General features: G+C 46.7%; 1 protein-coding gene across 1 annotated transcript in view; it reads left to right on the top strand.

Moving 5' to 3' along the window:
* Nucleotides 1-24,229, top strand: part of Fam178b (family with sequence similarity 178 member B) — a 137,235-nt gene that overhangs the window by 21,602 nt on the left and 91,404 nt on the right. Inside the window, 3 exon segments of the mRNA XM_037199843.1 lie at nt 3,691-3,966; nt 4,973-5,034; nt 7,084-7,205. Coding sequence (XP_037055738.1) covers nt 3,750-3,966; nt 4,973-5,034; nt 7,084-7,205 — 401 coding nt within the window. The 5' untranslated portion in view covers nt 3,691-3,749.

The following is a 24,229-nucleotide window of genomic DNA, read 5'->3' as shown; positions in this document are numbered from 1 at the left end:
GTGCCTCTGGCCTGCATGCACACACACACGCACACGCACAGCTTTGGGAGTTGCTTCTCTTCTTCCACATGGATTCCAGGCATCAGACTCTCTGGGCAAATGCCTTTCCTCACTGAGCTATCTCTGCCCTGCTTTGGTTATTGATTATCACAAGAGCTTGCTGAGCTGACGCCATGAAGAGAGGGGGGTGTGGCAATAGAGCAGCCGTGAAGGCAGCAGCAGCAGCAGCCACAAGAGGGCAGCGGAAGAGCTCCAGAAGTGACAGAAACCATGAGGAAGGATGGGGACAGGGAGGACCATGAAGAGCTGGAGGCTAGGCGCTGTCAGCCCTGGTCACTGGAAAAGTTCCAGGGAGCTGCCAAGCTGCATAGGCCAAGAGTCTGAGACACCCTGGGCCTGACAGCTGTATCACCGGCTGCTGTGGAGGACTGAGGAAGCCAACACTGACCTCTGTAGGGCTGAGGGTTCCAGCACCTGGGGCCTGTTAAGATGCCACTGTTGGAGGTGCTGCTGCCGCCGCTGCCACTCACTACTGCTGGAAGCTGAGGATTACAGTGACGTCCAAGTGCTGGGGCTGCTGGTGGTTAAGGCTTTTTTTTTTCTTCTTAAGATTAATTTAGTTATTATGTACACAGCGTTCTGCCTGCATGTATGCCTGCACATCAGTAGAGGGCACCAGATCTCAATATAGATGGTTGTGAGCCACCATGTGGTTGCTGGGAATTGAACTCAACCTGAATGTCTGGAACCTTACATCTCTCCAACCTGGAAAAATAGGCCCCTATCTCTTATGGTTTAGAGGTATACATTTCTAGGTCTGCCAGTCCAGTCCCTGGGCCTTGGGCATTTGGGGACCTGGGACTACCAGCCTCGAAGAGTATCTTCATTTATTCCTGTAATAAATGTTCCAGCTGACTAGTGACATTTTTATTTTACTTTTCTGAGATAAGGTCTCACTGTATATCCCTGGCTGGCCTGGAACTCTGTATAGACCAGGCTAACCTCATTCACACAGAGATCTACCTGCCTCTGTCCCCTTGAGTGCCAGGATTAAAGGCAGGTGTCACCATGTCTGGTTGTTTTGTTTTTTAAGATTATTTTATTTTATCTTAAGTTTTATTTATGTGTGTGCCTGATTATAAGTATGTGCACCACATGCATACAGATGCCTGTGGAGGCCAGAAGAGGGCATCATATTTCTTTGAACTGGAGTCATAGGCAGTTATGAGCCCCTGGTGTGGGTGTTGGAAATGGAATTCAGGTCCTCTGCAAGAGCAATGAGTATTCTTTTTTTTGTGATATATATTTTTTATTTTACAATATCATTCAGTTCCACATATCAGCCATGGGTTCCCCTATTCTCCCCCCTCCCACGCCTCCCCTTACCCCAGCCCACCCTCCATTCCACCTCCTCCAGGACAAGTCCTCCCCGAGGACTGTGATCAACTTGGTAGACTCAGTCCAGGGAGGTCCAGTCCCTTCCTCCCAGACTAAGCCAAGTGTCCCTGCATAAGCTCCAGTTTCAGACAGCCAACTCATGCAATGAGCACAGGACTTGGTCCCACTGCCTAGATGCCTCCCAAACTGATCAAGCCAATCAACTGTCTCACCTATTCAGAGGGCCTGATCCAGCTGGGCGCCCCCTCAGCCTTTGGTTCATAGTTCATGTGTTTCCATCATTTGTCTATTTTTTTTTTCAATAATTGAGTAAAACTGAAATTTATTATATGCCACAGTCGTCCTAGGGACCTCCATGCTATATATATAGCCTCTATGGTTCTATGGGTTGTGGTCTGATTGTTCTTTATTTTATATCTAGAATCCACCAATGAGTGAGTACATACCATTACTGTCTTTCTGGGTTTGGGTTACCTCACTCAGGATGATTTTTTCTAGTTCCATCCATTTGCCTGCAAATTTCATGCTTTCATTGTTTTTCTCTGCTGAGTAGTATTCCATTGTGTATATGTACCACATTTTTTTTCATCCATTCTTCCGTTGATGGGCATCTAGGTTGTTTCCAGGTTCTGGCTATTACAAATAGTGCTGCTATGAACATAGCTGAGCATGTATCTTTATGGTATAAATCAGCATTCCTTGGGTAGATGCCCAAGAGTGGGATGGCTGGGTCTTGAGGTAGTTCGATTCCTAATTTTCTGAGAAACCGCCATACTGATTTCCACAGTGGTTGTACAAGTTTTACATTCCACCAACAGTGGAGGAGTGTTCCCTTTGCTCCACATCCTCTCCAACATTGGTTGTCATTGGTGTTTTTGATCGTAGCCATTCTGACAGGTGTAAGGTGGTATCTCAGAGTCGTTTTGATTTGCATTTCTCTGATGATTAAGGATGTTGAGCATTTCTTTAAATGTCTTTCAGCCATTTGTAGTTCTTGTTTTGTGAATTCTCTGTTTAGCTCTTTAGCCCATTTTTTAATTGGACTGTTCAGTGCTTTGATGTCTAGTTTCTTGAGTTCTTTATATATTGTGGAGATCAATCCTCTGTCAGATGTGGGGTTGGTGAAGATCTTTTCCCAATCTGTTGGCTGTCTTTTTGTCTTATTGACTGTGCCTTTTGCCCTGCAGAAGCTTCTCAGTTTCGAGAGGTCCCAGCACAGGGTCTGTGCTGTCGGTGTTTTATTTAGGAAATGGTCTCCGGTGCCAATGCGTTCAAGAGTGCTTCCTATTTTCTTTTCTATTAAGTTTAGTGTAACTGGATTTATGTTTAGGTCTTTGATCCACTTGGACTTGAGTTTTGTGCATGGTGACAGATATGGATCTATTTGTAATCTTTTACATATTGACATCCAGTTAGAGCAATGAGTATTCTTATGTTCTTAACCACTGAGCCATCTCTCTAGCCCCTGTGGTTTGCCCCGCCCCCTTTTGAAGAGATAGTCTTGCTTTGTTGCCTAGAATGGCCAGGAACTCCTGAGGTCAGGTGATCCCTACTGCCTCAGCCTCCTGAATAGGGTGGCTACTGCAGCCACCACTACATCTAGCTGCTGTCAGATTTTTTTTATTAAACTTTGTAGTTCATCAAGTATTGGTTCTTCTCCTGAGAGGTGCTGGATGGGGACACACACACACACACACACACACACACACACACACACACACAGAGACAGACAGACAGACAGACAAAATCGTCTGTTTGCCCATTGTGTTGCTGTGAATCAGGAGGCCCTTCATCTCAGCTGTCTGACCTCAGGCACAGTACCAACCCTTGTGATAGGCCTGGACTGGAGGAGGAATTCCTTCTGAGTACCAGGCCCCTCCTTCTGGGAAACACAGCGTTTTAGTCTTTAGGTTTCTTCTGAAGGTCACCTCACCTGTTAGAGAAGTTCCATTAAGGACAGAGCATCCCACAGTTTTCAGATGGCCAGGCCCCCAGAAGACTTTGCTAGTCTTCCTTGTGGAGAGGTAGGCGTTACCTGCACAGGTAGAGACATGATGGGGCAGGACCAAAGGCAGTCAGGATGGAGGAGTTATTGCCCTTGCAATCCACACATCACAATCCCAATGTCCCTCTCTTACCCGGTGTGACTTGATGTCTGGGACACTGATGGAGTTGACAGGGACCCCATAGTACTCTTTCCTGTCCACAGGAGTCCAAGTAGCCACTGCTCTGCCCATCCTTCTGCCTAACCTGAAATGCAGCCTCTTGGACCTCTCTCCCTTTTCTGCTCAGGGCCACAACTCTGAAGCCCCACAGTGGCTCCACCTCCCAAATCACTGAAGAGGTCCAAAATGCAGATGCCTCGAGACTCCTTCCCCACTGACTGGAGCCCTCCACCTGTAGAATTCCTAAACAAGAACAAGAAGGTGCTTCAGGCCTGCAGGAGACCACAGGAGGACTTGGAGAAGGAGCCCCCAGATTCAGACCCGAAGGTGGGGCTGGCCTCACTAGAGGAACTCTTCTGGAACATGGCAGGTCCAAGCCAACAGGCTGTGACTCCAAAAGTAAGGAAGCCGGTGGCCACGGTGGCTCCCCTCATGGGCCACTCCTTTAGTGACCCGTCTTAGTCGCCCACAAGCCAGTGCCCACTCAGCCCCTACCCAACTCTTGCTTGATTATATACCCCACCGCTCCCCAGCCCAGGGACTCTGCAGCCAGACTCCTCTCCTCCCCATGGTTCTATCCCCAACCCTTGCTAATGAAAGCCGGGCCGGGGGTAGCACCATAGTCAATGCCATTTCTGCTGGGGCCTCACAGCTTTCCTGTCTAATGTTAAGGGTTGGTCTCGAAGCAAGGAGAGACCTCAGGGCCAGGGTCCGGGCTTGATAGCACACAAAGACAGTAACTGAAGTGCAATAATAGAGAGCCTAAATGGAGACTTCAAGGATGTCCTTGTGGGAAGTAGAGTGTGGGACACTTAAGGGCCCATGGGCTCAGGAAATTTATTCCAAGCATAGTGTTTCAACTGTTTGCAATAGCACAAGATTGTTAGTGGCTTAAATGCCACTGGAGAATGAATGAATTCTGTTCTAGTCATGTTCGTGTCTAAGAACACCCTGATGATGTTAATTGAGCACGTAACATGCACACACAGGTACATACGCATGCACACATATATATACACATACACACAAATACATACATGCACACATATATCCATACAAAATACACATGCACACATACACAATCTCTTTGGCATTGATATGAAATGACACTCAAGATATATTTCTGATTGGAAAGAGCAGAGTACAGGATGAGGCGTGTGGCATATTCCATGTGAGTTACAGGCACTGATGAAATTATTGCTTGCTTGTCCTTGTACAACAACATCAGAAAGCACACAAGCACATTCACCTGGGGGAGGCACTGGGAGAGAACCTTCATACTTTTGAATTTTTAAAAAATCCTATGATTGTATCATCTGTTCAGAAAAGTGAGCAGAATACATTCATGTCAAGTTCTTCTGTCTGTTTTTCCCTTGCCTCCCCATGCCTGTGTCCTGTCTTTCCAGATTGCTCTGGGTGCTCAGAATACTATGTCAACAACCTGGATTACTTACTGCAAGAGAAGAGGTGAGTATGGATGAGGTCTGTCACAGGAGTGGGGTCATTTGTGAAACAAATGTAGACTGAGGACTCTGGGCAGCCCCTGTGTGGATGGGGCATCCTTCCCAGCAGGCATGATACGCCCTGTGTGCTCTGACTAGTAAGAAACGGGCTCACATTCAGGTCTAAGAGGAGACGGTACCTCCACCCACATCAGGAGCAAAGCCCTCATCCCAGGTCTCTCTCCCTCCCAGCCTCCACCCTTACCCAGTTCATGCCACAAGGGTGTCCCATCAGAGGGACATGGAACAGAAGACAGCTGTGGTCCAGCCTCTGTCCTGTCCCAGTACTGAAGCCTTTGGCCCATTTTCCTCTCACTTTATCTGATCATGCTCGCCTTCTTCCTGCCTCACAGCCCAGCCACTTCTCGGAGAAGTCAGGCTCTGAATGCTGTTCCCTCTGCAGTTTCTGAAGGCAAACGTCACATTGGTCATCATCAGAAGTCCTTAGGGGTGCAGCTGGTGTCAGAGACCAGCACCTGTCAGTCTCTTTTGGAGTGGCCTCTCAGGGAGGAGGTTGGCTTACGTGGAAAGGCCTTCGGAGTGGAACTGTAGACTCCTCCTGTGCACAGTAGATACCTCACTCTGTGAAGTGGCCAGGAACAGCTGCTCATGTGTGGGGCCTGTTTGCTGGCCTGCGTTTGATGGTGTGTGAGCAGATGATTATTCATTATTCTCATGACCTAGTTCTTCCTCTGTGTCCCTTTCCTGTGTGCGTGTGTGCACACAGACTAAATGCAGGTCAGTGTGTGTGCGCATTGAGCGGAGGTGGAGCTCCTGCCTCTTAACTGGTACTGGAATCATCCATGCCCGCCTTCCCAGGATCTTTTCTCAGAACTGCCAGACCTGCATTCTTGCCCACAGAGTATAGTTAGGTAGACACATGGGCTGGACAGTGTTGTCTCTGGTTTTATCCATTCTGTCCACTCCAGAGTCAATCTATCTCCTTCCTCTATAGTTACTTTGATTTTTAATATCTCAGAACTGTTGTTTGGTTGTTGCTTGAGATGGAGACTTGATGTAGGGAGTTGATGGTGCCACTCTCCTCACCCCGAAATATCTTGAATCTGGTATTTTCCGTACTATCAAGTTGCTTCTTAGGGCCCCAAATAGCAGGCTTGTCCTTGAACCTTGGAGAGGGAGGGGTGATAATCTCATAAAGGCAGATAGGACAGGCCATGCTGTTCCTGGAAGGCTGGGGCAGGAACTCAGGGTGCTGACAGGTGAGAGGGGTGAGTGGGAGATAAAGCAGTGGTGTAGTAAACCGGTTGGACACACACACCCTGAATCACGGAAGCGCCTTAAGAGTCCGAAGCGTGTTTTTTCTGCATGTTAAAGAAAGATCCACAGACTGTCCTGGAAGAACACACCTGGGTGAGATGGTGAAGAAGCAGCAGAGCTGAGGGAGTCGGGGCCTGGGGAGGGCTCCGAGCTTCTGCTGGGTCGTGTGGCGAGCTGCCAGGTTCTAGGTTGTTTAGGGAATGAAGACTCAGGCATGTGACAGGAGAGGGAACCAGTCACACGGGCTGGAAATCATCAGGTGTAGGGCTGCTTTCAGGGCCTTGGCAGGAGATGGAATTTTTTCATACTGAGGGTCTGTGGTGATGGGAGGAAGGCTGTGGCCTCTTGAGGCTGGAGAGTCAAGTGGTGAGTTGAGGCTGCCAAGGACCAGAGAGTACAAGCCTCCTCTCATCATGTGGCTAAGCCCTGGTGAATAGAAGAGCAGGCCCAGATCTGGGATGTTACAGAATGAGCGAATGTCAAAACAAGACCCACAAATAAAGACACACTGAAACACTGTGTGGTAAAGACTGTCTTCTTTCATCATTGCCCCCTGGAGACAAAGCAGGGCTCTGTCCCTCGGGAAGTAAGTCTCAGAGCCTGGGTTTAGGACACCAGGAAGGTGGCCTTGCACTTCCTAGGCATGCTGTGCTCTGCTGCGGGGGGAAATCACTGGCCTGGGAGATGGGTGGAGAGCAGGTAACAGTGCTGAGGCTGACTCAGGCTCTCCTTTCCCCCAGGGAACAGGCCTGGAGCAGGAACGGGAGCAGCAGCTGCAGCAGGAACATCCCAAGCTTGACTCCTCGGAATGTGTCGAATGTGTCGAAGACGACAGAGAAGCAGTGCTCACACCTGAGCACAGGTAGGAGCAGGGCGTCTCATGGGTGTGGGCAGAATTTCAGCCGCAGTTTGTGCCTCTTCCTCTTCTTACGGCCACAGTCAGTTCAAGAAATACCCACTCATCTGTCTGCTGCTGGGCTTCTAGGACATAGCGACCACAAGCAGCCCAGTTATTGGTGAAGTTCCTAGGACCTTATCTCATGGGGAACAAGCTACACAAAAGCCACAGTCTTAACTGAAAATGGCCTTTAGAGAGGAGGCTATGGTCACATGAAATTTTCATCTTCCTCTGACTGGAGGAAGGAAAATGGCTATCAGTGTGTTGTCTAGCTTTGTTGACTCAGATTTCATGGGCTATGGTTTGAGGGAGGGCAGAATTCATCCACTCCATGAGTTCTCAGATGCCTGGGGACCACAATGAAATCCATCTTTATGATATTCTGTTTTCTGTGTGTGATGATTTGAATAAGATGTCCTGTAGGCTCATATATTTGAATGCTTAGTCACCAGGGAGTGGAACTCTTTGAAAGGATTAGAGGATTAGGAGGTGTGGCCTTGTTGGAGGAAGTATGTCCCTGTAACTTTGAGGTTTCAAAAACCCGTTGCAAGCCCAGTCTCTTTCTCTGCCTATGGATCAGGATGTAGCTCTCAGCTACTACTCCAGTACCTACCTGCCGACATGTTGCCATGCTCACTACCATGATGATAATGGACTAAACCTCTAAAACTGTAAGCAAGCCCCAATTAAATGCTTTCTTTAATAAGAGTTGCCTTGGTCATGGTGTTTGTTCACAACAGTAACTAAGACAGAAGCTGGTACCAGGAGTGGGGTTTTGCTGTGACAGACCTGACCATGCTGTTCATTGGAGGAATACAGAAGACTTTGGGACTTTGGACTAGAAAGTGGGTAAGGGGCCATCCAAGTAGAGGCATGGAAGACAGTGGTGCTGAGGGTGATTTGAACGATAGGGGTCAACTGAAGAAGTTTGAGATGGGAAGAATATTAGTAAGAGATGTAGAGACAATTCTTGTGATATTTTAGCAAAGAATATGGCTACTTTTTGTCCTGGAAAATCTGCCTGAGGCTAAGTTGAAGAGTTTTGGATTAATGGCACTGGCAGCAGATTTCAAGACAGACTTAGTACTGACTCTGTTGCTTGGTTATTAGTGGCCAGTATTATACATATCTATAATGAAAATGAGGAAACTGAGCAAGGAAAAATAAAAAAAAATTACAGTTTGAGGAGAAAGGGAGCACTGGGAAATGCAGTAGAGCTAAGTCCAGTGCTCAAGGAGATGAAAAGAAAGCTTGATGCTACACTGAATAAAGAGAATGGTGACCTCAGGGCAAGACCACACCCAGCGAAGCTCCCAACTTTTGAAAAGGAACTAAAGAAAAGCTTAATCAATGAAGGAATCATGGACAACAGAAAGTTGATGCAAATGATATTAAATCAATGAGCTGAATACCAGCCCTATCAAGCAGCAGAACTTGGCAGCCTTGGCCATATGGTTCTGGCTTTAGAGTCAAGAATACAAGAAAGGGGTTGTGGAATCTCCCTTCATAGTTAAGAAAAGCCACTGAGACCAGATGTGTGTCAGGGGTGTCCCTGAATCAAGGCCCAGAGAGGCCATTGCATGAAGCTTTGAAGGTGAAGACTGGATTTCATCAGAGACCCCATGATGTTGGAGATGCCAGAGTCAAGGAATGCCTTCCAAGAAGAGCTACAGATTGGGTATAGAACCAATCCAAGATGGAGAAATGTGTTGCAGTCAACAAAGCTGAAAGGAGTTAAATATATGAAGGACACTTGAATATGCAAAAGCAGAATTTGGAGTTTGCCCTGCTGGTTTTCAATCTTGCTTTGGTCCAATATTTCCTCACGATGCTAACTATGTCAAGGGTCTAACTATGTCAAGGGTCTCTAGAGTCACAGAGCTTATGGAATGAATGAATATATATATATATATAAAGAGGATTTATTGGAATGACTTACAGGCTGTAGTCCAAGTAATCCAACAATGGCTAGCTGTAAACAAAGAGTCCAAGAATCTAGTAGTTGCTCAGGACCACAAGGCTGGATGTCTTAGCTGGTCTTCTGTATACACTGGAATCCCAAAGAAGTAGGCTCCAGGTCAGTTAAGGAATGGATGTGCTAGCAAGGTGAGGGCAAGCACGCAAAGAACTATTTCCTTTCCACCCCTTGATTCCTGAGCCCTCGGGTCCTGCCTATGGGAGAAACCACACCATCTGTTGAACGCTGATTCAAATCATATACTGCCTTCTGGACAACCCTGTTCCAGCCTTCCAGCTGCTGCAACCTAATTGATGCTGTAACAGTGTCTTCAAAAGGACATTCTATCTTTCTCTCAGGCCAGATGCTTCAAAATGGTGGGGAACATGGCAAGACCAGGGATTCCATGATCATGGACCCACTGTCATATTTGTGTGGCTGTGAAGTAAGTTCCCTGGTCAGAAACAATACTGTGTGGAATACCATGTTGGTGGATAAAGCATTCTGTAAGTTCACATTCTGTAAGGATGGTGGTTTGGGCAGAAGCCTTACTTGCAGGAAAGGCAAACCCATAACCAGAATAAGTACTACTCCAGTAAGGACGAAGAGTTGTTCTTTCCACAGAGGAAGTGGTCCAACATAGTCAACCTGCCACCGGGTTGCTGGCTAGTCACTCCAGGGAATGGTGCCATATCTGGGGCTCAGTGTTGGTCTCTGCCATTGGCAGACCTGGCACTCAGCAGCAGCTAACCAGGTCAGCCTTGGTGACTGGAAGTCCATGTTGTCTAGCCCATGCATAACTTCCATCTCTGCCACCATGGCCACTTTTGTTCCTGGGCACGTGAGGCAATGACAGGGATGGCTGGGGAGAGAGGCTGACTGTCCACAGAACAGGTCATCCATCCTATCTACTTGATTACTGAACTCCAGCTAAAGTCACCTTTGATGAGCATTTACATGGGACACAGCCCATGAATCTTCACATCCCATGCCCATTTGGAAATCTAGTCAAATACTTCTTCCTCAGATGTCTTTCTCACCAATTTTCTAAAGGTGCTCTTTCCATGTCCCTGACCACCCAGCCAATCCATTGGCTACAACTCATGCACCAGTGAACATTTGCACATCTGGCCATTTCTCCTTCCAAACAAAATACCATATATACTGCCCAAAGTTCTGCCACTGTGAAAATATCCCTTTGCCTAAGTCTTTCGGGGTTGTCCCAGAAAGGGCTTGTAAAGTAGCTGCAGCTGCTGTCCACTTCTGGATGGTGCCTGCATAACATGAAGAACCATCAGTAAACCAGGCCTTGTCTTCTCTTCCTCAGTCAACCAATCATAAGGCACATCCCATGAAGCTCTAGGTGCATGCTTGGCATCAGATGGCCTTGTAACTGGAGTAGAAACTTGCTCCACAATCCAAAGGTCTCTTCTGTGACTCACCTATAGGGCCTGCCAAAGGCTCCAAGCAGCATCCCTATCTGCCACTGACACCTCCAGTACCATCAGCTCTGCTGGATCCCGTGGTCCATGCCTTAGAGCAGCCTGCACAGCAGCCTGGACCTGGTGAAGAGTCTGCTCCTGCTCCAGGCCCCACTCAAAGCCAGCAGTATGGGTTGGGAATACCACACTCAAGTGAGGAATGTGCTGTCTCCAGAACCAGACAGACCCACTGCATGTGCTTCCTTCTTGGTGGTGGGAGGAGCCAAGTAAAATCATTTATCCTTCCCTTCACCTTGGAAGGAGCATCTCTGCACGCTCCACAACACTGGACTCCTTGAACTTCACTGAGGAAGAAGGCCCTTCATTTACTTCCCATCCTCTGATATGCATATGTGTTACCAAAGAGTTCAGAGTGGTTGCTACCTCCTGCCCACTTGGTCCAATCAGCATGATGTCATCAATATAGTGTACCAATGTGATATTTGGTGGAAGAGACAGATGATCAAGATCCCTTCTTACTAAGTTGTGACACAGAGCAGGAGAGTTAAAATTATAAAGGTATACTGCTGGCCTTGCCAACTGAGGCAGATTGCTTCTGATGGTCTTTATGGACAAGTTCAAGAAAAAGCATTTTCTTTTCTTTCTTTTTTTAGGTTTTTCAAGACAGGGTTTCTCTGTGTAGTTTTGTGCCTTTCCTGGAACTCACTTCATAGCCCAAACTGGCCTTGAACTCACAGAGATCCGCCTGCCTCTGCCTCCCGAGTGCTGGGATTAAAAGTGTGCGCCACCACCACCCGGCAGAAAAAGGCATTTTCTAGATCAATAGTTGCATACCATGTACCAGGAGATGTGTAAGGACACCACATCTGGTACAGCAGCTACAATTGGACTTACTCCCTGATTGAGTTTTTCAACAGCCAACAGTCATCCTCCTTGATCTGTCTGTCCTCTGCACTGGCCAGATGGGAGAGTTAAAGGAAGATGTGGTGGGAACCACCACCCCTCATCTTTCAAGTCCTTGATGGTGCCACTAATATTTGCAGTTCCTCCAGGGATGTGATAATGTTTTTGATTCACTATTTTCTTTGGCAAAGGCAACCTTAAAGGCCTCCATTTAGCCTTTTCCAACCATAATATCCCTCACTCCACAAGTCAGGGAACCAATGTGAAAATTCTGCCAACTTCTAAGTATATCTACCCCAATTACGTATTCTGGGACTGAGAAAATAACCACAGGATGAGTTTTGGGGACCCACTGGACCTACTGTGAGTCAGACTTCAGCCAAGACTCCATTAATCACCTGGCCTCCACAAGCCCCTACTTTAACTGGAGGGCCACAGTGTTTCTTGGGATCTTTCCAGAATCAGCATCAATTCAGAACCAGTATCCAACAGACCCCAGAAAGTATGATCATTTCCTTTCCCCAGTTTACAGTTACCCTTGTAGAAGGCCATAGGTCCCTCTGGGAAGGACTGGAGAAAGGCTAACAGTGAAACTTCTAGTGTCTTATCAAGGTCCTTCTTCAGGGGAACCTGGCCCTCCAAGGGGTTCTGGTCTAGCTTAAGTCTGGAAGTTGATTCATTGGCTAAGATCCCTTTTGCCACCATCCAATGAGCCTTTCTTCATTTGTTTGAGATTTTTCTGCTTATACAGATGGAACAAAAATTCAGTAAGCTTCTTACCTAGTTCATGCCTGGAAACACCATGATTGATTAGCCACTACCAGTCATTCCATAGTGAAATTCACCTTGCCTGTGCTGATGATTACGTTAGGCCAATATGAACATTGGTTTGCCTATGCTGCCCATTACAATAACTATGATCACCTTGCCTTTGGCCATCTGGTCCCTGCTACCTCAGGTCTCAATTAAAAGCACTGCATTTAATTCATCAGTTGAGCAGCAGCACCTCCAACCCTAAGGTCTGGCACAAGGAGAAGGGCGACAACAGAACTCTTCAAATGTGCTGGGTCCCCTCTCACCATTTTGTGTCTTTTAGGGGCAGTGAAGGGCCTGTCTTCTGGGCGTCCCTGTCATGGAGGATTAGGTTTTACCCAGTGCACCCACTCCGGCATTGCAGTTTCCCTGAGCCTTAAAATCCCTTCCTCAACACTAAGCCGAGGGAGAGCAGGCATCTCCAAGTCTTTTTCAGTAGGCCATCTTTTGGCAAACACTTTAGCCAAGCATTTAAGTTTTGAAACCATTTAAAACCTAGACTCTCCACTCACAGGGCCTATATCAGTGAACTCAGCCTGATCTTGTTTTTATGTTCCTTCCACTATTATCCCACACCCTTAAAACCCATTCCCCCAAATATTCCCCAGACTTATGCTTGAATGAATTAGCAAACTCATTGAGCTCTTTAATAATTTAGTGCACCTCCTCTTTGACTGCACTTTCTGCTTCCTCTTCAGGAGCCTGCTTTGCCTTAAGGTCTGGTTATAGGTCTAGAGTCAACTCTTGGCAGGCCTTAAGCATCATCAGTATTGTCTTCCTGGCATTTCCTTCAGAGAAAGCCATTCCTGGTTTAGCGGCCTGTGGAGGAGGAAAAAGGCAGTATTTCAAGGGGCGGGGTTGAGGTACTACTTCCTCGGGGTGAGATAAAACTCTTGAGAACATGAAGGTTGGAAGTTCTCAGCTTCACTAGGGTCCTCCCACATATCCCCATCCCAAGTTATAGGATCCAGTTCTTTTTTATTTTTTATTTTTTTAAGATTTATTGATTTTATCATATATACAGTGTTCTGCCTGCATGTATCCCTGAAGGCCAGAAGAGGGCATTAGATCTCATTACAGATAGTTGTGAGCTACCATGTGGTTGCTGGGAACTAAACTCAGGACCTTTGGAAGGGCAGCCAGTGCTCTTAACCTCTGAGCCATCTCTCCAGCCCTTTTTTTTTAAAAAAAAAAAAAAAAAAAAAATGCCTTTATTAAGCAACATAGCTTATGAATTGATAGAATTCCTACTGTGTGATGTCACCCTTTTTTTAAAAAAAGATTTATTTATTATTTATACAGTGAGTGTCCAGCCTGCAGGCCAGAAGAGGGCACCAGATCTCATTGCAGATGGTTGTGAGCCACCATGTGGTTGCTGGGAAACTGAACTCAGGACCTCTGGAAGAACAGCCAGTGTTCTTAACCTTTGAGGCATCTCTCTAGCCCAGGATCAGTTCTTTACCAATTAATGCTCTTACATTAACCACTGACATCCTCTGAGGCTGGTACTTGAATTTTTTTCTTCTTTTTTTTTTAAAAAGATTTATTTATTTATTATGCATACAATGTTCTGCCTGCATGTCTACAGGCCAGAGGAGGCTACCAGATCTCATCATAGATGGTTGTGAGCCACCATGTGGTTGCTGGGAATTGAACTCAGGAACGGTGGAAGAACAGTCAGTGCTCTTAACCTCTGAGTCATCCCTCCAGCCTTGAATTTTTGATATAATTCAACAAACCATATAATGAGGGCTTTTGGTTTGATTTTGTGTAACTTGGGCTCTGTAGACACTTAAGATAAGGTTCTCTTCCAGAGCACACTTAGAAACCTTTAAACTGTTTATGCATATCTAGAGCCTCCCTCCCCCCCCCCATCAATTTTATCACTAAGTTCTTTATTGTCTTTCACTGTATTCTGACGTTGGTTAATTTTTATCACAGAGCTCATTCCTATCCTTTATCAACTTATCCAGCCAGAGGCATCATTTTCCCCAAAACTGTCGAAAGTTTCATATACAGGGTCACCAAATCCATTGCCACTCACAATGGGTGACTCGGATAATCAAATGCATTTATCTCTTTATGTTTGTAATATAGTTCACACTATTGGCTTTCAGTACTCTCTGAGCTCTCAGGAGAGGGAGTGGACTGGAGAGGCTTCAGTAGCTACAGGTGCTGGTGAATTGAAAAAGCCTATCTCAGATACTTAAAAAGTTTAAGATTCATCCTTATACTTCTGTTTCTCTAGAACCACTTCTGGTACCAAAATCTGTATTGGTTGTGGTTCTCTATAGTCACAGAATTTATGGGATGATTCTCTCTATATATAAAGTGGATTTACTGGAATGACTTACAGACTATAGTCCAGCTAATCCAGCAGTGGATAGCTGTGAACAGAAAGTCCAAGAATCTAGTAGCTGCTGAGTCCCATGAGGCTGGGTGTCTCAGGCTGATCTTCTGTAAATACTTGAATCCTGAAGAAGTAGGCTCCAGTGTCAGTGAAGGAATAGATGTGCTAGCAAGGTGAGGGCAACCAGGCAAAAAGCAAAAGTGTCTTTCCTCCATGTCCTTGTATAGATTTCCAGCTAAAGGTATATCCCATATTAAAGGTGAGTCTTCTCACCTCAAGATCTGAATTAAAGGTCTGTGTCTTCCAGCCTTAATATCCGGATCACAGTTGTGTATCTTCCTACCTCAAATATTTGGATTAGAAGTGGATCCACCCACTTCAAACCAAGTTGAAAATATCTCACAGGTGTGCCCTCCATTTCTGGATTTGTAGTTCACTCCAGACATAGTCAAGTTGACAACCAAGAATAGACATCACAGCTTCCTTCCCCTCCCCCGACCCCTGTACCACCCTTCTGAATAGTAATGTATATTCTGTACCATTGTATGTTAGAAATATATGATCTGCTTTTTTATTTTGATATTATAGAAGGTCACAATTAAGAAATTATCATGAATCTTAGAAGAGACTTTGAACTTTGAACTTTTTAAACAGGTTTGAGACTGTGATAGACTTTGGGGACTTTTAAAGTTGGAGTGAATGCATTTTTGCATTATGATATGGTTTATAAAATCTGTAGGGGCCAAGGAGTGGAATGTAGTAGTTTGAATAAGATGACTTCCATAGGCTTATATAGCTGAAAGCTTAGTCACCAGGGATTGGAACTATTTGATAGGATTAGAAGGATTTGGAGGTATGGCCTTGTTAGACTAATTGTGCTACTTAGGGTAGACTTTGAGGTTTCAAAAGCCCATGGCAGGTCCAGGCTCTTTCTCTCTGCCTGTGGATCAGGATGTAGCTCTCAGCCACTGCTCCAGCACCTGCCTACACGCCGCCATGATGATAATGGACTAAACCTCTGAAGCCCCTAATTAAATGCTTTCTTTCATAAGAGTTGCCTTGGTCGTGGTGTCTGTTCACAGCAATAGAACAGGGATAATATACCATGTATCTCAGCCCTTTAGTTACAGCTGTGAGAGTTCCATGAACTAGGCACATATAAATAGCAGAAATCTGCTTTTCTTTTTTGTTTTGCTTTTCATGAGTTTGTGTAGCCCTGGAAAATCTGGAACTCTCTCTGTAGACCAGGCCTGCTTGAACTCAGAGATCTGCATGCCTCTACCACCTGAGTGGTGGGATTAAAGGCATTTACTACCACACCCAGCTCTTAGAAATCTGCTTTTCACAGTGGATTCCGGAGCCTGGGAGTTAGAGGTGAAGGTGCCAGCCTGCCAGGTTCTGGAGAGAGCTCTTGTGTCCTCAGATGGAAGAAAGAGGGCTAGAGACCTCTCTCAGTTCTCTGAGTTGTTTTGAGTGTGTTTGGATTTTTTCTTTTTTTTTTTTTTTGGTGTTTCGAGGTTGGACCTAGGACTTTGTGTGTACCAGGCAGACATTCTTCACCAAGCTATACTCCCAGCCTGGGTTCTCTCATCAATGGCAATAATCTCCTTCATGAATGTTCCAGCTAAAGATGAGAGCACTGCCACATTGGGGATTAGGATTAACTAGGCAATTTGGAGAAACACAGGCATTCAGTCTGTACGACACCAGGCATTTATAGCTTTGCCTGCTTGTTCATTTCACTCATTCATCTCATCAGTGTTTATTGTCAACTTGTACCAAGCCCTGTGCCCTCATGTTGCTGGCTGTCAGCCCAGTGAGACACAATAAACAAGACAAGCTATATGAAAGGCTGACGGTAGAGGACAATATGGACGGAGATGCAGGGAAGGCCGGGAGGGTGTCGCTGGATGAGGGGTGAGGAAAGGCCTTTCAGAAGGTGGCTGTTCAGCAACTGAAGGCAGTGAGAGCCAGACTTGGGGCTTTGGTGCAAACCACACTTGGTGTGTTGGGCATCAGTGAGGTGCGTGCAAGGACACAGGTTGGGGAACTAAAGGTGGGTGCTGGGTCTTGGAGTTTTTTGTTCCAAGTGAGCTGGCCACCACTGATTTGACACACGATCTGAATGGCATCCTGTACTGAGGACAGACTGGTGGAACAGGGACAGAAGGGAGCCATGGGCAGAAAGCATGTGTTGATAAAAAACTAAAATGGCTTCTTTTCTTGTACTCACCCTACAACACATAAGACTTCTGAGTACAGAAGATGGGGATTTCTCTCTCCCAGGGCTCAAGTGTTTTAGTAGCAGACACCAGGCAGTGTCCTCTGTGCTTTATATGCTGTATCTCTACCTGGAGACCATCAGATCCACCCCTTTGACTGTCCTGACCCTGTTCCAGACGCCGGTCACAAGCTCAGATTGTTTCGCTTGTCTTTTCTTCTGACTCAGTAGAGACTGGCATTCAGACAGAGAGCCTGTTCCTTTGGTTCAGTGAATTTGCTGGGTGGCTCACAGGACTCAGAAGCACTTAGATTGCTTGTCATAAAAGATGCTAGGAACAGAAACACACAGGTGACTTTAGAGAAGAGCACAGAGCTGCCCTCTTCTCTCTGGGCATGCCACTGCCCAGGAAACACTCTAAAACCCGTCCTTTGGGGTTTTCGGGAGCTCTCCTTGCACAGGCATGGCTGCTGATGGGCTGCATGGGAAACACCCCACTTGCCCACCTGCTCAGGGACTTAGCCCCTCCCTGCAGCGTCCCCTCCTCCAGGGCCTGAGGAAGGACTCCACTACAGTGTGGAGTGTCTTCTAACTGTCAAGTAAGGTGGGTCGGAGGAAGATTCTACAGACTCGGGGAGTCTCTCTGACTTTGGGGGACCCCTTTGAGAAGGGGAGTTTTAGTTTCCCTCAGTTCACCTGAAGGAGGGAGTCACAATCCAGAAACCGTGGAAGACACACATGACATTTGTACCACAGTGTCACATGTGGTCCTGGCAGTTAATCTGGGAAAGGTGATGCTGGCCAGAGCTACTGGCAGCTGGGCAAGGCAGGCAAGTTCTGGCTGTTTCAGGGAAAAGTGACACACTTTGCTAATTAGTTGACTAGAGGGTATGGGAGGAAGAAAAATCAAAGCAGGGGACACCAGAGGCTTTGGCTTGAGCAGCTGGAAGATTAGGCCAATCCTTGTTTTTATTTTTTGAAATAGGTCTCCAGCTGACCTCAGATTTCACCCACCTCCCTCTACCTCCCAATTTCTGGGATTACAGACGTGGTGGTGTGATTGAGGCTGACCCCCCCCCCAGGCTCATATATTTGAACGTTTTAGTCCTTAGTTGGTGGGATGTTGGAGCAGGATCAGGAGGTGTATGTAGTTCTTGGAGGAGGTGTGTCCCTGGGAGAGGCTTTGAGGTTTCAAAAGCCCATGGCAGGCCAGTCACTCTCTCTGCCTGTTGCCTGAGGATCAGGATGTAAAGCTTTCGGCTACCCCTCTAGCACCGTAACTGCTGCCTGCCTTTGTGCCACCACACTCCTTGCTATGACGGTAATGGCCTGAACCTCTGAAACTGGAAGCCAGCCCAATTAAATGATTTCCTGTATAAGAGCTGCATGGTCACGGTGTCTCTTCACGGCAGTTGAAACCCTAAACTAAGACAAGGCATGCACCATCACACCCAGCATGGAGGTATGTTTAACCACATGGAGAAAGATCCAGTGAGCAGAGGCTGGCTTAGAAGGAGCGTTTACCTGGGGAGCCCTAGGGTCGAGCTCAGGTAGGTGGCTGGAAGAGGTAAGGTTGGGAGTCACCATGTGTAGACGATATTTAAAAGCCTAAAAAAAAGCCAGATGTAACATCACATGCCTATTATCCCAGTACTTATCGGAAGGCAGAGGCCGGAAAGTCACCAAAAGTTCCAGACCAGACTAGACTACATAATACTGCCAGGGCTACAAAACAAGAGCCTGCTCAAAACAAACAAAAGCCCTGAAACAAGATGAGATGGTGTAGGAAGAAGAGCGGGTTGCCCAAGGGCTGAGGCCATAAGGACGAAGCAGACAGGGACACTGAGCATGCTGGAGCCAGCACCTGTGGACCACTGGGCAGTTCCTGGACAGAGCAGGAAGGTCAGAAGATGCTTACAGCATGTAGTACCACAGCAGGAACTGTGACCTTGTCAAGAGCAGCTCTGCTGGGCTGCTGGGAACAAGCGTGCCTGGAGAGCAGGTGGAGAGGCCAACCAGAATGGCTGGCAGTAGCCTAAGAGGAAAGTGGGGTCAGGATTGCAGGGGGTGGGGGAGGTTGATTGAGCAGTTGGTGGTGGTGGGTGAGTTTGGTTGAGCAGTTGGTTGGTGGTGGTGGGTGAGTTTGGTTGAGCAGTTGGTGGTGGTGGGTGAGTTTGGTTGAGCAGTTGGTTGTTGTTGGTGGATGATTGTGTTTGTTGTGCTTTCACCAGGACACCACAGAAAGCAGCTGATCTTGGAAGACGGAAAGGGGGTCTTTTGTTGTGGCAGGCGAGCCTGGAGGAGGTTATAGGAGGAAGGCAGGCTCAGATAAGTAGCCTTACTTGTTTGCTGTCCAGACGTGGCTTTTCGTGCTTCTGAGTACACAGGTTAGCCTCAACCCAGGCATAGTGGGTGTAGCTTTGACCATATGCAGGGTTTGTTGAGGGATAACATACTGACATCCTTGGGACCCTGCCTTCAGGATTCCCAAAGGAGTTACGCCATTTTTAGTTGCCCAGGGATGATTTTAGGGTCAGCCCTTTGCCTTTTTCACAAATTGTACCTAGACTGGGTTAGGACATCAGCAAAATGCTTTGGGCTTGTAGCCAGTCCATTTCTGGCATAGGGACTGGCCTCTGGGGTTGTAATTTCACAAAAATTTCCTATAGAAAATTTCCCTGTAGACAGGAGTTCAGCAGGGGAGCCTGCCTATGCTGCAGGAATACCTAGGTGTGGAAGTGGGCCCCAGGCAGGGCCCAGCCTGCAGACTCTGATTTAGGGGGCCCTCCCTCCTGACTGCTATCAGTCTTTGTTAAGATGTACATGGATAGTCTTCCTTCCCACCCCCGACCCCGCTGGAGTGTGCCAATCACTGAAGCAAAAAAACTTTGCAAAATAGAGTTTATTCACCAGGCAGCTAAATTGAGGGAGACCCAGACCTTTAACCAACTACCTCCTCAAGCAGGGCAAGGTAGGATTTACTTGTAAGCCCAGTACTTGGGAGGTAGAGACAAGGAGGGTCAGGAGTTCAGGGTCATCCTATGCTGCAAAAGAGTCAGCTGGATTACATGAGACCCTGACTCAAAAAAGAAAAAAAAAAGGTAAATCTGCCACGCTTAAGGACAAAGTTTAGGGGTGTTAATGGGATAAAGATTCAGGCATGGGGAGAGATGGCTGGAGGCAGAGAGAAGTGAAGGACTTGATGGTCTACACATGCAGTTATACATATGATACATATTCAGAAAATGGCTGCTCCAATGAGTTTGAAGGGTAAAGCTTTTCATCTTCCAGTGTCAAGAGGTCATCCATGGGGCAGGTATGCAGACCTGAGTGGACAGGTGGCGGCGATTCCAGCTGATCAGAGGTCAAAGTCAACCTCCAAGGTCCTAAAGCAACCTAAAGAAGACTGTGGCTCCTGCCCTTGAGATTAGGCGGAGCAACAAATGACTAAAAGCCAGTGAGTGAAGCCGCAGGCTTTGTTCAGGGGTCTCCTCTGTTTCCTCTTCACTGTGAAAGACTGGGACCCCACCAGATGGGCACAGCAAGCTCCTTTTGCATGCTGCTGGGGACTCAGGGTTGCTAGGAAGTTGTCAGGCTTCCATCAGACCCCTGCAGGGCAGGTACGAGTCCTACGTGATATCCTAGGAGGCCTCTCCCGAAGTGGTGGAGCAGGAGACTGAGCTGAATCAGTGCTTGCGGAATGCTGTGGTGGCGTCCCTGGGGACAGACAGTCTGTGGGCTCGGCTCCAGGGACCTCAGCTCACTGGACACGTAGCCTTGGAATGAAGCCTCTTGCAACTTTTGTAAAATCTCTGTATAGAGCTGATCAATGGGCAAAGCACTTGCTAGATAGCCTGAGGACCTGAGTTCACATCCCCAGAAGCCATGGGAAGCTGGGCATAGATAGCATTGCTTCTGTGGTTCTAGGAATCTTAAAGCAAGATGGGAGGCAGAGTCAGGAGACTCCCTGGAAGCTGGCTGGCCAGCTGTCCTGGAGTGCACAGTGCTGAGGACACAAAAAGGAAGGAAAAGGGGTGGGGGAGATAGGTGTGGTAGTGCACAGCTTTGGGGAAGCAGAGGCAAGCGGATCTCTGTAAATTGCAGGCCAGCCTGGCTGATGTAGCAAGTTCCAGGCCAACCAAGCTACATAGTGAGACTGCCTCAAGAGAGAGAGACTTTGTCTCAAGCAAGGTAGCCAGTAAGAACCAATACCCAAGGTACACAAACACATATGTCATACATACATACAAACAAAGCTTTTTTTTTTTTTTTTTTTTTTTTTTGGTTTTTCGAGACAGGGTTTCTCTGTGTAGCTTTGCGCCTTTCCTGGAACTCACTTGGTAGCCCAGGCTGGCCTCAAACTCACAGAGATCTGCCTGGCTCTGCCTCCTGAGTGCTGGGATTAAAGGCGTGGGCTTTTTAAACTTGTATCACTGTTTGTTTGTTTGGATACATCATACAAGCAAAGCTTTTTAAACTTTGTATCACGTTTGTTTGTTTGGGGTGGGCTGTGCATGTTCCACAGCTGGTGTAGAGATCTGAGGACATTTATAGGAGTTGGTTCTCTCCTTCTACCATGTGGGTGTCAGGGATTGAACTCAAGTTGTCAGGTCTGATGACAAGTGCCTTTAGCCACTGAGCCATCTTGCTGGTCCAAAATTTTATTTATATATATATAAATATATTTTCAAATCTTGGTAGTAAGAATAATTTTGCTCCTTTGACCTTTCTCCTGAGCGTACATAGGATTGTAGAAGTCATGTCTTCATGGCTTGAAGGTCAGGAAATTCCACACAGAAAGGAGCTGTGTGTAGCTGCTTACAGCAGAAGGTGTTTGTGGCTTTGAAATCATGGCTCATTTTCTGGGCGCATGACATTCTTCAGTGGTGCTTTGAGAAAGCCTCTTTGACACCAGCCACTTTGAGGTGGTGGTTTTGATGTAGGATCATTGTGGTGGGATGGTTCAACCTTATGCATTAAAATTAAAAACTGACTCACTGGTGTAGAAAACTGCCAACCTGTTCCATCTCTGAATGGGGCCAGAGGAAGTGGTGAGGGCCAGCGAGGCAGTATGGGTTGGGAGGGATAAGGCCAAGGGTGGGGGCTAGGCACCATCTGCCAGACAAGACGTCATGTGATTGCCACAACTGTCTGTGGTAGAAAGGACACTGATCATCTCAAGCGAAGTGTCTGCTCATATACTAAGAATTGGCTTGAATCTTGGCAGGATGACATCTTAAATTATCTCTTTCTTAAAGTTAAAAGACCTTATGTGTGTGCTGAGACGGGGGAGGGCGGGGGAAGGGAGAGACAGATATTTAAACCACAACATGGCCCTTTATTCTCTGCTCGAGGCTGCACAGGAAATCCCTAATTAGACGTGTGACAGTGTCTCGGAATCTCTAATGATACACATACATTACAGTTCACATTACAAAAGTCCCTTTGAGTGACGGCTTGGGGGAAAGGACTGGGACCCCCTTTACAGATGAGCCTACTTATTACTGATTTTTTAATAACTTGCGCACATTTTCCCCAGCTACAGAAGTAACAAAAGAAGCTATGATAGATAGAACGCTCTATGGCAAAGACATGACCAAACCAAGTTATTTTACTATTTGTATGGTAGTTATCAGACTCTTTATGAAAGCCCACAGAGCCTGAATCTTCTAGGTTTCTACCATTATCTCATTTATTGCACCATTTTGTCCTCAGGACAGCCTTGTGATGCCACCAGAGTTGCACCTTGGGTCAACTGGCCAGAAAGTGAGTCGGGTTCACATGGCTGGCTATCAGGTGACAGCACATGTGGCCCCATCGCCAAGGCCAGCCACTCATGACCCAGATTCCAGTAGACCCCTGACTTTCTCTTTGGGTTTTGATGTCTCAGACAGCACATTTGGTTGGGAACCCATGGGGCATCTTCCAGTCAGAGAATATGATATCTGTAGCTTCTTTATTGTCTTTATTGCTCAAAGCATATGCTATATTACTAGAACACCAAGAGGAGTGTGGCTTTATAATGCAAACAGGAAATGTCTGCTCTTCCTCTCCTCCCCACCTAAGTCTGTCCAAAAGGGTCATAGCTGGGAATGTCAGTTGTGTGGGAAGCTCTTGTGTCTAGGCCTGTTATGTACTGCATGTATGTAGAGAAGGTGCCCCTTACCTGTTATGTACTGCATGTATGTAGAGAAGGTGCCCCTTACCTGTTATGTACTGCATGTATGTAGAGAAGGTTCCCCTTACCTGTTATGTACTGCATGTATGTAGAGAAGGTTCCCCTTACCTGTTATGTACTGCATGTATGTAGAGAAGGTACCCCTTACCTGTTAAGTACTGCATGTATGTAGAGAAGGTCCCCCTTACCTGTTATGTACTGCATGTATGTAGAGAAGGTGCCCCTTACCTGTTATGTACTGCATGTATGTAGAGAAGGTGCCCTTATCTGTTATGTACTGCATGTATGTAGAGAAGGTACCCCTTACCTGTTATGTACTGCATGTATGTAGAGAAGGTACCCCTTACCTGTTATGTACTGCATGTATGTAGAGAAGGTGCCCCTTACCTGTTATGTACTGCATGTATGTAGAGAAGGTGCCCCTTACCTGTTATGTACTGCATGTATGTAGAGAAGGTTCCCCTTACCTGTTATGTACTGCATGTATGTAGAGAAGGTGCCCCTTACCTGGTTTCTTTTGTCATTCTTCTAGTAACCATAGTCAACTGCTATCTGAAAATATTAGATGGAAAATTCCAAAAACAAACAGTGCATAGGCTTTAAACTGCACCCTGTCCTGAGTAGTGGGATCAGATCTCGTGGTGTTGCTCCATCTTGCCCAGGACAGTAATCATCCCTTTGCCCTTGGATCCACACCAAATATGCTACTCACCCATTACTCACTTGGCTAAGCGGATTAACAGCTCCGGGATCAATGCTTGTGTTCAGGTAACCCCCGTTTTATTTAATGGCAGCCCCAGAGCCCAGAGTAGTGATACAGAGAGTTCAGATATGCAGCAAAAGGCTGTAAAGCTCTTCATTTAAGAAAAAAAGGTGAACATTCTCAATTGAAAGAAAGGGGGAATTGTCTGCTGTGGTTTGCCAAGATCTACAGAAGATCTACAGAGCTTCCATCTGCAGAGCTGTGGAAAAGGAAAGAGAAATTGGTGCGAGTTTCCTGTCGCACTTCAAACTGCATAAGTTACAGCCGTGGTGTGGGACAAGAATTTGGTTGTGAAAAAAGGCATTATGTTATATGATTCGATACTAGCTGCAATTACAGGCATCCATTTAGGATCTTGGAA

Source organism: Peromyscus leucopus, chromosome 16_21 (genome assembly GCF_004664715.2).
Source record: "Peromyscus leucopus breed LL Stock chromosome 16_21, UCI_PerLeu_2.1, whole genome shotgun sequence".
Classification (NCBI taxonomy): domain Eukaryota; kingdom Metazoa; phylum Chordata; class Mammalia; order Rodentia; family Cricetidae; genus Peromyscus; species Peromyscus leucopus.
Note: the sequence above shows the minus strand (reverse complement) of the source record. Positions and strands in the feature narration are given on the sequence as shown.